The sequence below is a fragment of the Myxocyprinus asiaticus genome, chromosome 4 (genome assembly GCF_019703515.2).
Source record: "Myxocyprinus asiaticus isolate MX2 ecotype Aquarium Trade chromosome 4, UBuf_Myxa_2, whole genome shotgun sequence".
Taxonomy (NCBI): Eukaryota; Metazoa; Chordata; class Actinopteri; order Cypriniformes; family Catostomidae; genus Myxocyprinus; species Myxocyprinus asiaticus.
The window spans coordinates 45,462,116-45,479,203 of NC_059347.1; the positions used below are offsets into that span (position 1 = coordinate 45,462,116).

Sequence of the window (17,088 nt, forward strand, 5' to 3'; positions counted from 1 at the left end):
CTTTTTTAAGAAAAATATCTCAGCTCTGTAGGTCCTCACAATGCAAGCTCGAAAAGCATATAAAAGCAGCATGACTCCAGTGTTTAAATCCATATCTTCAGAAGCTAAATTAGTGTGGGTGAGAAACAGATCAATATGTATGTCCTTTTTTACTATCAATTTCCACTTTCACTTCCACATTCTTCCTCTTTTGTTTTTGGTGATCTGCACACTTCATGTACATCACCGCCTACTGGGCAGGGAGGAGAATTTATAGTAAAAAAGGACTTAAATATTGATCGTTTCTCACCCACATTCATTTTATGCTGCCTTTATGTGCTTTTTGAAGCTTCAATATTTTGGTACCCATTCACTTGCATTGTGAGGACCTACAGATCTGAAATATTCTTCTAAAAATCTTAATTTGTGTTCTGCAGAAGAAAGGAAGTCATACACATCTGGGATGGCATGAAGGCAAGTAAATGTTGAGAGTTTTCATTTTCAGGTGAACTATACCTTTAACATTTAGCCTAACATCTATTTATTTTTCCATGTAAAAAAAAAAATGTAATATTGGTTTGGAGCATTTGATAAAATTGATGGAAAATGTTAGAAGCAGTCCCTTACCTTACAATATTTTGTTATTGGGTACTTCTCTTTAGGTTAGGTGGTTTCAATAACACAGTCTGCCTTATTGCTTAAACTTTAAAGAAATGTGGGCTCTAAAAATAAAACAGGAAAAAACTAGCATGCTTTAAAGATGAAGTGGAGTAATATGTGGCCAGTGTGCAGCTGAATACTGTGGAATCCCCCGGTTATTACATAATGCTTTTCACAAAAAAATAAGAGACATGTAATTGAACTGAATTGTCTTCCTCAAGTTGTTTTACATAGGTCAAAATCAAAATACACCCGTCAACATTTCACTCTACCAAACAATTAGGTTAAAGCCTAATATAAACCAAACCATAGATTCCAAATAAAATGATCACACAAATCTACACAACTATTTATTAACATTAATATTGTTAACAAGCTCTTTTTAACACATTAATAATAAAATTTTAAGTGCAATGTTGTGATTTTCAGTTGGTCAGCTAAAATGTTACATTTACAATTTAAAATCATAAGAAAATATTACTTTCCTGTGGCAGCTTGCTTTTTTGAACAAGGGAAAAAGGTGCATTCATCAACATTAATGCAAGTTATAGACAGCCCTGAGTGGGAGGCCTGTTACAGAACTTAGAATCTTGTTGAGTTTAATTGTTTTAAACAATCAGATTTACCTCTTGTTTGCTGTTTTGATGGTACAAATGTTGGCACAGCTGTTATTGGTATTTTTAAAATGAATAGAAAATTAACATTCAGACACATCCCACTGTAATATTTAAGTAAATTGCATACCCTGTTGCAAAGGGAGGTCTTGTAGTTGAAAGATAACAGAGAAAACAACTTGATTGTGACAGAAATACAGTCATGTGTTCTAAATCATAACATGCCAAGCTTGTGTGCTGTGCAAGTGATGGATCTTTTCTTCCTTCCCTAACATCTTGCATTTGGTTAATCTGAACTGGATAGCTATTTGCCATGGTGATAAAACCTCTGCCCTGATTGGCTGTGAGAGAGGTAGGTGTGTCGAGGGGCTGGTTGAGAAGAGCTTTGAAATGTAGCCTGTTAAAGAAAAGGGGAAAAACATTACAAGTTGGCACTCTTACTTATGTCACTCTTTTTTAGGGTTGCAGCGGTATACCGGTTTCACGGTATACCGTGGTATGAAAATTGACGGTTATCATACCATGTGCATTTGCTTATCTACGGTATTGAAGAAAAATAATGCAACCGGACGGACAATCACACCTGCGCATGCGCATCTCCGTCCCTCCTTAACTGCCTGTTAGATAGTGATGGGAAGATTGGATCATTTTACTGACTTGGATCTTTGAGTCTCATTCAGCAAAATTAGCAGAACTAATCTTTTTTTTACAGTCATTTCATTCATCATGTGGCAGTCGCATAGGCTCTACAGGAAACAGAATTGATTAGTTCACCTCCCGAGTCGGTCTTCGGAGTGTTCGGATCGGAGTCTTTCGTTCATTTAACACGTGACTTCCAGGCTCAGCACTCGTTCACAAGTGACAATTACTGGTCTTTTTTCATTATTTTTTCTTTACAGCTCACAGTCAGTGTGTTGCAGTTGTTTGTATCGTGATCAGTACATGTCAGTACAGCAATAAATTACTTTTTATAATCATAAGAATTGTCATGATTATTTTCATGTATTTAATGCAGGAAGTGTTGACACGATATTTTATCCCAAGTGTAAAATGAGTATATAAATAATTAATACTTGATTTGGGTCTATTCCCAGCAATAACATAAGAAATAAATCAATAATACAATGAGGGGATACATCATGGAGGAAAAATAAATTACAGTTTATTTAAGATCAACTCAATAAACAAGTAAATAATATGGGCTTTCCTTATAGCTCTTGTAGTCTATATTTTCTGACGAGAAGATAAAAGTCATACAAAGTTTAAAACCTTACTCTTTATTCAATGGGATGGGAAAAAACATCATGTCACAAAGTTATGTATGGCAAGAAAAAAAGAAGCTAAAATTGACCAGAAACACTTGGTGTGACTGAAAGGGCAAAACTAATGCATCTCAAACTGCTTGTTGGGAGCATTAAGAAGTATTAAGTAACTTCTATTTGCAATACAGAGATTTGCGGCTGTCAATGAACGACTTCTAATCGAAGACCGACTCGGGAGGTGAACTAATCATTTCTGTTTCCTGTACAGAGTTGTCCCTGCGCCAAATGAACGAAACACGAGCACGGATTTTGCACATGCGTGGCTGCGACAAAATGAATCACTCTCTGAACTGGAGTCATATAAAGATTGGTTGAAAATGAATGAATCGTTCATGAACGACCCATCACTACTGTCAGACTCGTCAACTTGCGCCACACACACACACACATGCAGCGGAGAAAATGTCAGAGAGAAGCGAGGCTGATATCACCAATCCCACCAGTGTGGGATTACTTTGGATATCCCAAAAACGAACGGGGAGTTGTCCTCGGGTACGGATATCCAGTTTGGATAAAATGTGGACGCAAAGTGGCTGCCAAAGGAGGAAACACACCAAACATGTTCGCCCATCTTCGAGAACACCATCACTCCGTGCAGATCAAGGTATGTGTCCCGTTTATAACTTTAATCCCTAACAAAAAAACATGTGAACATTTAAACGTCGATTATAAAATGCGGCATCGAAATCATTTCCCACATCAATGGCTCCCGGCTACATCTGCGTTGTCTGTCCGTTCGGTAACCTCTTACAAACACAAACAAACACACACACACACACACACACACACACACACACACACACACACACACACACACACACACAGACCCTGATCTGAGAGCAGGTGCTAACATAAGTGAGCGCGTGTGTGTGTGTGTGTGTGTGTGAGTTAAAGGTACAGACGGGAGCAGTCTGGCTGCGCTACTTTTTAACTCTCCCATTTATATTGTTCAAAAGGAAGTACAGTTTGATTCATTTACTTCTAAACAGAGATTACTTTTTTGCTCCTTTTTTCCTCCTAATTTCTTTTGTTCAAACAGGAGATGTACAGCTTTCTTATTTATTTGGTTTATTTTCAAAAGGGAGACTTTTTTTTTTTTTTTTTTTTACACATACTTCCCTAAAAAAAGTTGTTTCAAGTTTCAATTATAATAAAACGTTTGTTCAACCAAAAAACCCTTCTGTTTTCATTCCTTTAAGGGTCATTGTAACTGATAATAATAATAGTTGTGTAATACCATATACCATGATATTTTCTAAGATGGTTATCCTACCGTGAAAATCTCATACCGTTGCAACCCTACTCTTATACAGACTTTAAAAGAATCTTATTCAGATATCAGATAATTGCTATTAATAACTTTCACTGAAGTTAATGCACAATTTTATTAATCTATGGAGCTTCTTCTTAGATGCTAAGATTTGATGCTATAATATATATATATATACACACACATACACTACCGGTCAAAAGTTTTGAAACACTTATTCTTTATTATAATATTTTTTCACATTTTAGAATAATAGTAAAGTCATCACAACTATGGAATAACATAAATGGAACTATGGAAATTATGTTGTGACTAAACAAAATCCAAAATAAATCAAAACTGTGTTATATTTTAGCATCTTCAAAGTAGTCACCCTTTGCCTAGAATTTGCAGACAAGTACTCTTGACATTTTCTCAACCAGCTTCTTGATGTATCACCCTGGGATGCTTTTTAAACAGTATTGAAGGAGTTCCTATCTATGTTGGGCACTTTTTGGCTGCTTTTCTTTATTATTTGGTCCAAGTCTTCAATTAAAAAAAGAAAAAAGTTTTATAATGAAATAAATTAATATGGTGGCACAATTATATTTTTGTCTACAAAACTAATTTCAAACATTTAAGCATACGCCTTCAGATCAAAAGATTTTTAAGATCATGAGAAACATTTCAGTCAAGTGTTTCAAAACTTTTGACCGGTAGTGTATATATATATATAAACAGTATACTTCGTTCTGACAGAACTCACTGCATGTGTTTGTTGTGTGGCCGTTCCATGTGTGAATGCACCTGGGGAAGCTGGTCTTGGTGGGTGTGCATATGGTAGGCCAGACTGTCCAAAAAACAATGAATTATTAATAACAAATTGCTTTCTCCCAGCATTAATTAAGTATAAAAACAAAGCGTAATTCTCTTTGCTTAGTCCACTGAATATCTGTGATAATGCCGCGGGAAGAATTACTTTGTTCATAATGCACACAAATCTGTTTTAGTTTTCAAATCCAACCTTTAGAATGAACTGTCCACACTTTCACTTTAAAAGAATCTGTTATTTCAGACAGTGTAATCAATATCTGGTGTATCTACACTGGCTGTTATAATAATGACTAAACGTCAGCATGATGCCAACAGATTTTCTCATGGAACAACTCAGAGTAGCTGACAGTGTAGAAAAGGTATGATTGGAAATTCTGCCAATCAGTTCTGTAATGTCATGTTTATCATTACATTTTGTTGCGGTGCTGAATTCACAAGGCATATGAGAGAAGATAAATAACGCATTCATACATATACTGTGTTCAAAACCACACACTTTTTCACAGTCACTATTCACTACAGTAAATTTGGAAAAAGTGGGCGAGAATGAGTGTATTTGGACTTTGTATGACATGTCATACAAGTCACATCTCTTGAACTCTGATCTAACTGTTCAGAATGAGATGCGTTCCATGAAATCAGATGAAAGCTGTTCAGACAACAGAAATCTAAAAGGATATGAGTCATATCCTTCAAATAACCAAATTTTTGCTGCTTGTTTGAACAAAGCCTTAGTATAGTTTTCACAGAATGATTTTGCCTCTAACCTTTCCAGGAGGGATCTGGACAGCAATGGAGGGGTTGGGCAGCAAACCTGCAGCACTGACATGTAGAGCCTGTGGATGCATGGGCCTCAGTGGGCTCTGCAAAACACAAATGTGAGAAAATGTGTTCCCTTCACACTTACTCATGCAACCAGTGCACCATGAAATGTAGCTGTTCAAAGCAGCGGACCTTCTCTGTCTAGTTTGTGAGAGTGTTTTTCCTGGCCAGCCCTACTTACAGAGTCAGTGAAGCCAGACTGCTGGTTGGCATGTTCCAACTGTTTCTGCAGGGGAATCCCAGCACTGGGGATATAACCTGTAGAGAAAGAAAGGAGGGAGAGAACAGCAGTTTTGAAGCAGACAGAGGAGGGCAGAAGAAAGAGATGGAAAAAATAAAAAGATCAAGGAGAACACTTTAACACTCATGTGACAGTGGCTCTTTCGCAAAACCTGATGAGTTTCTTTGCTGTCTACTTTTACGAAGGTAACTATCTTCAAAGGCAGCATCCTGACCAAAATGGAACTTCATAATAATTGGTTAGAAAGATTTTTCATGGGGAGCAACAATGTTAATAGTCACTCATGCGGGGCCTGGGTAGCTCAACAAGTAAAGACGCTGACTACCACACCTTGAGTCGCAAGTTCGAATCCAGGGCATGCTGAGTAATTCCAGTCAGGCTTCCTAAGCAATCAACTGGCCCGGTTGCTAGGGTGGGTAGAGTCACATTGGGTTAACCTCCTCGTGGTCGCCATAATGTGGTTCTCGCTCTCGGCGGGGTGCGTGGCGAGTTGTGCGTGGATGCCACAGAGAATAGCGTGAAGCCTCCACACGCGCTAGGTCTCCACGGTAATGCACTCAACAAGCCACGTGATAACATTTACATTTACATTTTACATGTATTCATTTGGCAGACGCTTTTATCCAAAGCAACTTACAAAAGAGGAAAACAAAAGCAAATCATTTTAAGGAGACAATGGTATGAATAGTGCCATACTACAAAGTTTCACTAGCATCAGAATAGTATTCAAAACAGATTAATTTTATTAATGGCTGGTTAAGTGATCATGGAAAAGATGTGTTTTTAGTCGTTTTTGAAGATGAGAGTGAGTCAGCTTCACGGATGGCATAGGGAAGGTCATTCCATGGTAAGATGCGCGGATTGACGGTTTCAGACACGGAGGCAACTGAGATTCGTTCTCCGCCACCCAGATCGAGGCGAGTCACTATGCCACCACGAGGACTTAGAGCGCATTGGGAATTGGGCATTCCAAATTGGGGAGAAAAGGGGAGAAAATAAAAAAAATAAATAGTCACTCATGTACTTTTGTATTTGTAATTTGTATTCTGGGATTGCCTTATCCAAAGGATAGATGTGGTGCAGCCCTTAGATTTCGTCCAAAACAACTTTTCTTATAATGCAGCATACTTTACCCTTTGTTAAGCTTTGCAACTACTGCTGTCAGACATTTCTCTGACGAGTGTTTAAGGGACAGTTCGCCTAAAAAATGAAAATTCTCTCATCATTTAATCACCCTCATGCCATCCCAGATCTGTATGACTTTCTTCTGCTGAACACAAACAAAGATTTTAGAAGAATATCTCAGGTCTGTTGGTCCATACAATGCAAGTGAAAGGTGATCAGACATTTGTAACTCCAAAAATCACATAAAGGAAACAGAATTAATCCATAAGACTCAGAAATTATATAATAGGTGTGGTTGAAAAACAGAAAGTCCTTTTTTTATTCTAAATCTCCACTTTCATTTTCACATCTGAAAGTCCCATGTGGTGCCTGTTTAGTTTCACTTTCGCATCTGAAAGTTAAAGTGGAGATTTACAGTAAAAAAGGACTTAACTATTGTCTGAGAAGGTATGATCACCATTCACTTGCATTGTATGGACCTACAAAGCTGAGATATTTTTATAAAAATCTTCAGTTGTGTTCTGCTGAAGAAAGAAAGTCATACACATCTGGGATGGCATGAGGCTGAGTAAATGATGAGAGAATTTTCATTTTTGAAAACTCATTTAGTGTTTGAATTAGGCAGAAATGTAAAGAAATTATCAAAATAAATTTTAAAAACATTGTTGCTGGGTCACCTGTAATAGTGACACAAGGTACCTAAGAGAGGATACACACAGTGTTTTTTTTTCCTTTCCTTTAAAAAAAATAAAAAAATCTTTAAATAAATTGGATTAAACTGTATCAGCCATCATTCCCAAATTAACATGTTTAACATCAACAAGGACACCTACATTTGCTCCAAGGTTAATTAAAGCTATAACGTTAATTAATTTACGATTTGATTCAGGTCTTAGTAAAGGCAATAAATAAAGAGTACATAAAGAGTTCACAGTGCCATTGTGATTGTGTTATGAGACGTTAGCTCTGTTTACTAATATTATCAGGTGTGTAATGTCAATGTAATGTCAAATGACGCTTTTCTCTTTTCAAGTGACTCATAACAGTTTCCTCAATTCTTATTCACAGTCTCGACAGTTTTCAATCAAATTACTGTTATTTAACAATTTATTTAACAAAATACATCTTACAGATAAATATGCTTTTAAATGTCACTCTCCATTCCAGCCCACTTAAGAACATTATCAATTCCATTTATGAAGAAGAATTAGCCAAAAACCGCACCATTCATGGCAATCTCCCATTCCTAGTTCTGCAAAACTTAGCCAAGGGGGGCGGAGCTTAGCGAAGGGTAAATAATGCTGCCTACTGTCTGAAACAGATTTTGCGTTTGAGTGCCTAAAAATGTAGCCCATCCTACACACCTGGCTGAGAGGTGAAATGACTGTTGAATGCATAGCCCTGCTGCTGATGGGGCAGGTACTGCATGGCCTGGAACGCTGACGCACCTGAAAAACAGAAAAAGAGTGTCATTTTCAAGACAAAAACACAACTCAAAAAAAGAACATAAGAACCTTCTGATTCTTACAAGCAAAGAATCACACAAATGCTTAGTCTCCAAACATCAATTTGGAGGGAAAATACACACAAGGCACCTCTGAGTTGTGAACCACTGGCATAGTTGCCTGGCACCGGCTGACTAGAGGCAAAGGGTGATGTATGCTGCGACTGGGTTACTCCATAAGGGCTGTGACTGGGCTGGGTTCCAGAGTACTGGCCATGCTCTGTTCCACCTGCACTAAATCCAGGCTGAGACTGGAAATGGCGTGGCTGGAGAGGTGGCAAGCAGACAATTCAGTTCTTCAACACACCAAGTAAATACAAAAAACAACTGGCTACTGAAGCAGTCGTGGGCTTTGCCTGACACTTGGTTCCAGCAAAATATTGAAATGAGGAAGCTATAGGATACGCCAGATGACTTTCCACTTTTTGAGTAGGTCAGTTTTTTTAGCTATTATTTTATAGGATATTTTATAGAGCCAACGCCACTTACATATCATAAGCACTAGCCAGTGTGCCATGGCTCTGGTCAACGGACATGTCCCTCGTCATTGAAAATAACTGTTTGTTTGCAACACTTACTTTTTAGGCATAATTATGTTAATTAAATTCACTCACAGGCATGACTGGAGAATGGAAGAGCTGTTTACTGCGTTCCCCAAGAAGAGCCCCTGGACGCCCATGACTCACCTGACCTGCTTTGAGAAAACGAGATGAAGAGAAAGTGTCGAAATTGTAAGGCCATTCCAGAATAACAAAGATTGAGTCTAAATGACAAAGATTGAGTCTAAATGACAGTAAAACTTTATACTTCTTAGAGAGATCACTGAAGATGCCGAATAGGGGTCACCTTGCATGCTAAGAAGGTGCTGTCCTGTGTGGATGGCCATGTTTTGCTGGTATGTTGCCGAAGTCAGAGTTGTCATGTCACTGTAAACATTCATAACATGAGACAAGTGCATTATAATTACATTTTCAATTATGATCAGTTAATGTGAAATACTGTTTCTGATTAAAGCATGAAAGTCTTTCAATCACATCTTTTTCTACCTCTGTTCTTTGCGTCGTCTTTTCTCCTCCTCGTGCAGGACTTTCTTCAGCTGCAGGAAAAGCTGGTGCTTCTCCTCTTGAAGACACTGCAGCTTCTCTCCCATCTTCAGTATCTAGGAGAGAGAGGAGAGAGAGAGAGAGAGAGAGAGAGAGAGAGAGAGAGAAAGAACTGGTCAGCAGTCTTGAACCGTAAGGTCTACATAAATTCAAATCCATTTTGTTCAAATCCACAAAACTCACCTGCTCTTTGGTCTCCTCTAAGGACATCCGCTCCTCCATCTCTTTCTTCCTCTTCCTCTCTTCCTCTTCTTTGAGTTTCTGCTCCATCATTTTGTCAACCTCTTCCTCCTCTGAGATAACACAAAGTGTAATTTTTCAAAGCACATGAGATGTAACAAATTGGCAAGACAACATGACAACAAGACACACATTTTCAACATCCCTATGCTTCAGACAGTGACGAGGTCATGGAATCAGTAATGATTGCATATTTTATTTTATTATTAAAATAGTGTTGGTTAAAATAGTACACAGCTGTTTGCATGGCTCACCCTGCCTCTTCCGCTCCCTCTCTCTCATAATGTGCTTGTGTAAGGCACGCGCCATGGCATTGGACAGTTTGGGCCTCTCCAGAAGAGCCGGCATGATGGTAGGGATTGGTGGTGCCAGCTAGAGTGAAGATGTCAGGTAAAAGATATTAAAAAACAAAAGACACTTGAGAACATGAAACACAAATATCTTTATCTCATAAAGATTGGATTCATATTTTAATGAGCCTATCATACAACTGAAAATCTGGAGAGAATTTATCCTTGTTAATAACATCATAATGAGAACCAAATGATGCTTTTATTACTGCTGTATAACAACCAATTCAGATCAATTACAATGGCTTCAGAGAAGTCCAGGATGACACATCACAAACACAACTAGGGCAGCTGTCAAAAAGTTGACAAGCTTTGCCAACGTGATTACACCAACTTACCATTGCAATTCTAAAAACCAAAGACTACGAGATAGAGCAAAATATAAATTAGTAGGAACGAGCTGTGATCATCTGAGAAACAAGACAGTGAAATAAATATTCAAACTCCCTGCACTGGGTTAGCTATTGCACGATTTGACAAGCTAGCTGGCTATGCTTGCAGAAGCCTGATTATCTTGACAGTCGTTTCACTTCATCTGTCCACGTTAATGGAAACAATCGTGCACAGGTATGATTTTAATCAAAGAGAGAATTATTTCAGTTTCTTCCAGTATGTTGCATTAACAGCTGATCACTCGACTAGCAGGCTAACGGCTCAAGTGACAGCTTAGTCAGCTAGCTTGCAAAAATCAAATGTAGCGAACTACATAAAACTGAGCCCTTGTAATGAAATTCGTGGAATCTTCATGTAACGCACTTTTGTCCGCTTCAGAGAATAAAAGTATGCTGAGCTTGTCAGAAGGTTTTCCTTAAAAAGATACGAACAAGTGTGTCAGATATTGACCAAAATAAAAATGACAGGAAACCCAGTGGCCGCACTTCCGTTGTGGGCGTGTCTTCATGACGCAAAGTGTCAGCGAGCAGGGGCAGGATTCACGAAAATGTTCTTAAGAAAAAAAAATTAAGAAAGTTCTTAAGATACATTATAAGAAGTTCGTAAGAACGTTCCTAAGTGCAGTTCTTAAGAAGTTCTCAAATATTTTCTTAAGAACATCTTAATTTTTTTCCTTAAGAATAAAAAGACAGGCTTTGGCATTGTCTGATCAGCCTGCTCATGGAGTGAGTTGAACAATTTAAGAATTGAACAAATTCAATACTTCAACACTGGTAAATTGTGACGATGAATTTATCTATCAACCTTGTGAAGATTGATAATTATATCATGTCGGAAATTAAGAGGCGGGTAAATGGGAAAGGGTGGCTCCGATATGGATGTGTATGGGAGGTCAAAAAAATAAATAAAAAAAAGTCTCAGCTTTCTAATGTTATAATTATGTTTCTATGAACTTCTCTTCTCTGAAGAGAGAGCGAGAGAGAGAGCGAGAGAGAGAGCTATACGCAGCGCATCCGTGTGAATAAGCATGATTGTCACCACATCAAGAAGCTTCAAAACAACATTTATTGTTTGAATTTGGTGATAACATTTACATGGGTTGAAAGCTAAAAATAAAAATATCATTAAACACAAAACTAAAATCAATTTCTACGTAAACAGCCCATTATGACTCCATACTCAACATGAAAAACCCAGTAAATTCGTTAAACATATTACCTTTTAGGATTTAAGACAACTGTGATGTTATCCTAACTTAAGATGTTATTTATGACGAGGAAAAAAAAGAATTTTTTTTTTCGAGAATTTGAATGCCTCTGAAGTTTTTTTTTAAAGAACAATCTTAAGAAAAAAAGAACTTTCTTAAGAAGTATTTTAAGTAATTTTTTTATTTGAAATTAAGAAAACGGAGTTATAAATTTCTTCTTAAGAACGTTTCGTGAATCCGGCCCCAGGACTGTAGACAGTGTTGCCCAAATTCATTAGAAGAATAGGTTTTTATTTCCCACTTTTCAGTGGTCACACTCAAATAATGCTTTTCAGCACAACACAAATCGCACTCGGGAACACTCTGCTCCGTGCAGCGCTCTCTCTCCCTCACTGGTGTCTGGCTCGCTCTTAAATGCCCATCTCCACTGACTGCAATGACAAACTGCTGTTAGAGACAATCATTGCCAGGTTATGATCCTTACCCTTCTCATCTCCTGATCTCGCGGTCCATTCAGAAACCGGCGCTTAACCACACCCCTACCACCACAGATACCAACAAGAAAACTCATTGGAGCCATTACACAGAAGCCTGTTACAGACCCAAAGAGACAGAACTGCTCGATACACTTTTAGGAGGCCCTTTCTTTTTTTGATCAAAGTCCATGATGTTTAAAATTATTATTGATTTATCTGTTTAATTTATATTCAAACATTATATCTCTAAAGAGGAAACATTGATTCTTCTTAGGAACAGAACAGCACATAATGTAAGACCTGTGAGAAAAGTAGTAGTCACCATCCATTAAAGACACACAGGCAGAGTTTAACATCAGGTTTATAATGGTGGCACGCTTAAGATTGGTGGCCACATGACAATTAAAGCTTTCATGGATAAAGAAACAAAACACCAATCCATATTTCAAACAAGCGAATAAAAAATAGGCCAACAATTGGTGAACATAAACGTTTAACCATATTAATAATGATAGGAGGGGTTTTAAAACTTGGGTCTGGGACCCCCGTTGGTCCTCAAGGGGCTTCTAGGGGGTCCACAGAAAATATCAGATAAAAAGTGTAATAAATGTACTGCTTCATTTTACTTTCTAAATACTACAAATACATTTCAATTGAAAATATGTTTTCTGTTTATACCTAATACTACACTAATAGTGAGCACTGGGCAGAAAAAAGATATATTGTCAATTTAATACAATGAAAATATTTTCCAGATACATTTAAATAATTTGTTTTGGCTCTAGTACAGTGGTGATATAAAAGCCAATTATTTCATTTAGCAAATAACACATTTTATAATATCACTCATAATATTTTTCTCACCCAGTATCAGTTGGTATTTATACATGAAAATGTAAAGCAGCTTTTATATCTCAGAAAGGGGTCCCTGGCATCAAAACGTTTTATAACCCCTTCCCTACACTGTATCAGCTGACAAGAATTTTTGTATCATTTTAACCACTTTATTCAAATAAACAGCATTTCAAAGCCATTTAAAAATAAAAATTATTGGCAAATGTACACAAACACGCTCACACTCACACGCAAATTGAACATTACATGGTATGACAGTCCAGTATTATCAGTGGTTTTGGTCTGTGAAACGTGGTGGCTAAACATTAAATCCAACCTAACATTAAAGACTGTAGCATAAAGCGGTTGCGGAATATGCTGTATGCCGACGCAGAGAAACAGTGAGGAAACGTGAAAGGAATAGATAATTTTTTAACATTGAATAAGCTTAACAGATATGAATACCACTAATTTATCCAACCTGACTGGGAAAAAGGATGTGTCAGGTCTGCCTAAAAGCAAGACTGAGGGGGAACTTTGAAGTAGGAAGGAACAATATGCAAGCAGCAAAGTGTACAAACAAGATTTCATAAACAGACTAAGAGGAGGATATGAAAGTGCATTCAACATGTACACTTAGCGTGGCCTAACGCACTGATCATTTTATTTTTAGAGTAGGGTAGTTTAAGGTTAGTAAATTGGTTACACATCTCTCAGAATATCCCCATAGACGCTTTCGTCACTGTAAGCAATGTAAAGGAAAAAGTCTTCTTCATGGTGCTCCTGAAACAGAAATACAGAGACAAAGAGTTTAGTGACGCTTCATCATGTGTGATGACACTGAATTCTACTGATATAAACAAGCAAGTGCTAAATGTTCAATTGCTGGAACAAAAGAAATAGAGAGGCTCAGTTCAGATATAAATTACAATGACAGAGAAGAAACAAAAGTATCACAAATATATGTGTATTATAAAGCGTAAGAGAGTGAAACACCTTATTTTAATTCTATTTTTATTTGTATTGTTTTGTTACTGGTTTATTATTATTATTATTATTATTATTATTATTTGTCTTGCCATTATCTGTTTTGTGAATTAATGCTTTGGCAATATTGTATGTAAACACAATCATGCCAATAAATTACTTTAAATTTATTTGAATTGAGAGAGAGAGAGAGAGAGAGAGAGAGAGAGACAGTCAGAGGGAAGGAGAGAGAGACAGAGACAAGGAGAGAGAGAGAGAGAGACAGAGAGGAGAGAGAGAGAGAGAAATTGTAATGTTTTAATGTTCATAATGTCTTGTTAAATGCTTATTGTATAGTGTATATTGTTATTATACAGTTTTTATTTTATTCATTACCTGGCACCTTATTTTAATTCTATATTTATTGTTATTTGTTACTGTTTTATTATTATTATTATTTGTCTTGTCATTATCTGTTTTGTGTATTAATGCTTTGGCAATATTGTATGTAAACACAATCATGCCAATAAATTACTTTAAATTTATTTGAATTGAGAGAGAGAGAGAGAGAGAGAGAGAGAGACAGAGAGGAGAGAGAGAGAGAGAGAGACAGAGAGAGAGAGAAATTGTAATGTTTTAATGTTCATAATGTCTTGTTAAATGCTTATTGTATTTTATATTGTATAGTGTATATTGTTATTATACAGTTTTTATTTTATTCATTACCTGGCACCTTATTTTAATTCTATATTTATTGTTATTTGTTACTGTTTTATTATTATTATTATTTGTCTTGTCATTATCTGTTTTGTGTATTAATGCTTTGGCAATATTGTATGTACACACAATCATGCCAGTTAAGAACTTGAAATTGAAAACTGAAATTGAAATTGAGACAAGGATATATACCTGGTAGAGGAGCCCCATTGTGGCTGATGTGGGAGGAATGACATTGTTGACAAAGAAGAAGAGGGCATCCTCTGCCCTCAAGTGGATCCTTTTCCGAATAAGGAAATAGAACTGGCCCACTTTGGAAACATGAAGAAAAATGTCAATACAATTTCCTTGTTATTTTTTTTTTCAGCACCATTAAAAATCATGCAAATTAATCTGTGTTTGAAAGGTAAATAACCTGTGAGGTCAGAAGGGACGAGATATTTCTTCTTGTCCAGATCTCCTATTCTGGCTTTGGGAGCTTTCTCAACTATCACCTGTCAAAAAACAAGTCAGTAGTGATGATGATGATAATAACAACTGCCAGTCATGTGAAAACAACCGCTTCTCTCACCAGCATTATAATATTAGTGACATGGGTATTCCCCCGTTTAGAGCTTATTCCCACTCTAACAAATTGCACTGTTGATATTTGACTTACGACACATAATGCAACTGAAATTTCACCCAGTCTGAGAACACGTCTCACAAGGCTCATTTGAATGATTCAATCACACGCGTGAGGCAACCGTCAATAATTTTAAGTCTATTTAAATGATCCCAATACAAAAATATGTAGCTCTTGATTTATCAATTGTTTGTAATAAAAACGATTCAATCTGCAATGAAAAAGAAGCTAACGCTAACAAGCTAGTCCTTAAACATTTTTGAAGGACAGCATTAAAACGATGATGTCACTTCATCAATTACTCGTATATATTTAAGCTTTCGCTGTTTTTCAGAAGACAAACTGATTTCACAAGGTTTCCCCGTCTGAAATATCGTTGTCGTTGTTTTGATTCCTCGATAGCTTTATGTTATTATCTGTAAGAGCAGGGCCCTGACAAAAACAATTCATTTGTCTGACTCACAGGCACTCTGTCCGGGTACTTCTTTCTGATTTTCTCCCCTTCGGACCGTCGCTTCTCAAAGGGATGTTCTTCTTTGTACATAAACTTCATTTTGACGGCCTGGAAGGTCTTAAAAAATCTCCGAGAAAATCTGTCGTCGACGGTGTTTACAAACTAGCCAGGGTTTTTGACAACTGCGTCGGAGGGCGGAGGGATATCCAATAACAGAGAACAAGGAAGGAGGCGCACGTTACGTCAGCTGCGTAATGATGCCGACCGCAGCCAGGAGCTCTACGTGGCAATACCTGAAGGACTGTTTATAACGGTCAAATCTGCGGCAAATAATGCAGAATGTGATGAGTGATTGCGTTACGTTATACACACAGTCCACAGGTAACCAAAAGGTTGTTGGTTCAAATCCCGCAAGTATTGATTAATGAGCTATCATCATAAGGTTGATCCAAAAAAGTGTCAACTAAAAACATACTCAAATTCTACCACTACCACCAAAAGCTAGACTGATGTACACATGCTTCTCTAAAGGGGAGCCTACATGGTAACTATCAGATCTTTTATAAGAGTCCATAGGAATTGGTTGAATAGGGAAAACAGACAGGATGTTTATCCCATAATGTTTTTGAGGAAAGGACTTGAAAAAAATAAAACTTAAGATTGTGTATGGATACTTCAAATGTAGGCTACTTTGTGATTTTTTTTCTAAGCACTTGTAACGAGAGCCAGCTGGGACATGATAGTTGTGCAGTGTGTGTAAACTTCACTCCCCTGGCCTCAAGAGGCGCACTAGCAAATGACGCTAGTGTAGCCTTTAGCCTCCTCGTTAGCGCACACGCCTTCCATGCTGGAGACGCTGGTTGAAATCCCTCTCGGAGCGGGTCGAGCAGGACCATTTACAGTGGTGCCGTGACCCAGATGGGAGTGAGGTTTAGGGGGGTGAGTGTAATGGGAGCCAGCTGGTACGTGATAGCTGTGCGGTATGTGTAAACCTCATTCCCATGGCCTTTAGAGACACACTAGCGACTGACACTAGAGGCTGCAGCCTTTAGCCTCCTCGTTAGAGTGTCTGCCTCCAATGCTGGCTGACACTGGTTCAAATCTAGCACAGAGCAGTCTGAGCAGGACTGGTTACAGTGGTGCCATGACCTGGATGGGAATGAGGTTTAGGGGGGTGAGTGTAACAGGAGCCAGCTGGTATGTGATAATTGTGCAGTCTGTGTAAACCTCACTCCCCTAGCCTCAAGAGGCACACTAATGACTGACACTAAAGGCTGTAGCCTTTAGCCTCCTTGTTAGCACACCTGCTTCCCATGCCAGAGATGCTGGTTCAATCCCGCTCGGAGCAGGTTGAGCTGGACTGGTTACACACT

At 37.7% G+C, this 17,088-nt stretch overlaps 2 protein-coding genes across 10 annotated transcripts; both read right to left on the bottom strand.

Annotated features, from left to right (window-relative positions):
• Nucleotides 1–976: 976 nt before the first annotated feature.
• On the bottom strand, nucleotides 977–10,950 carry LOC127438280 (G protein pathway suppressor 2-like). Of its 9 annotated transcripts, none has more exons than XM_051693779.1 (13): nucleotides 10,800–10,944; nucleotides 10,382–10,405; nucleotides 9,948–10,065; nucleotides 9,637–9,746; nucleotides 9,397–9,509; nucleotides 9,158–9,276; nucleotides 8,965–9,044; nucleotides 8,442–8,616; nucleotides 8,211–8,294; nucleotides 5,662–5,738; nucleotides 5,426–5,521; nucleotides 4,591–4,674; nucleotides 977–1,650 (listed from the first exon to the last, which is right to left on the bottom strand). In XM_051693779.1, exons 2-13 carry the CDS (start codon nucleotides 10,382–10,384, stop codon nucleotides 1,558–1,560), a joined length of 1,152 nt encoding a protein of 383 aa, XP_051549739.1. In that variant the 5' UTR covers nucleotides 10,385–10,405; nucleotides 10,800–10,944; the 3' UTR covers nucleotides 977–1,557. The 9 variants fall into 9 exon arrangements, with proteins under 9 accessions (XP_051549739.1, XP_051549745.1, XP_051549757.1 ...); XM_051693785.1 differs by having other exon boundaries at nucleotides 10,382–10,453; nucleotides 10,800–10,932; XM_051693797.1 differs by lacking the exon at nucleotides 10,382–10,405 and having other exon boundaries at nucleotides 10,800–10,950.
• A 1,512-nt stretch (nucleotides 10,951–12,462) lies between these two features.
• LOC127438320 (gamma-aminobutyric acid receptor-associated protein-like) lies at nucleotides 12,463–15,921 on the bottom strand. The gene is made up of 4 exons (XM_051693833.1): nucleotides 15,725–15,921; nucleotides 15,052–15,130; nucleotides 14,829–14,947; nucleotides 12,463–13,736 (listed from the first exon to the last, which is right to left on the bottom strand). Exons 1-4 carry the CDS (start codon nucleotides 15,812–15,814, stop codon nucleotides 13,656–13,658), a joined length of 369 nt encoding a protein of 122 aa, XP_051549793.1. The 5' UTR covers nucleotides 15,815–15,921; the 3' UTR covers nucleotides 12,463–13,655.
• Nucleotides 15,922–17,088: the final 1,167 nt, after the last annotated feature.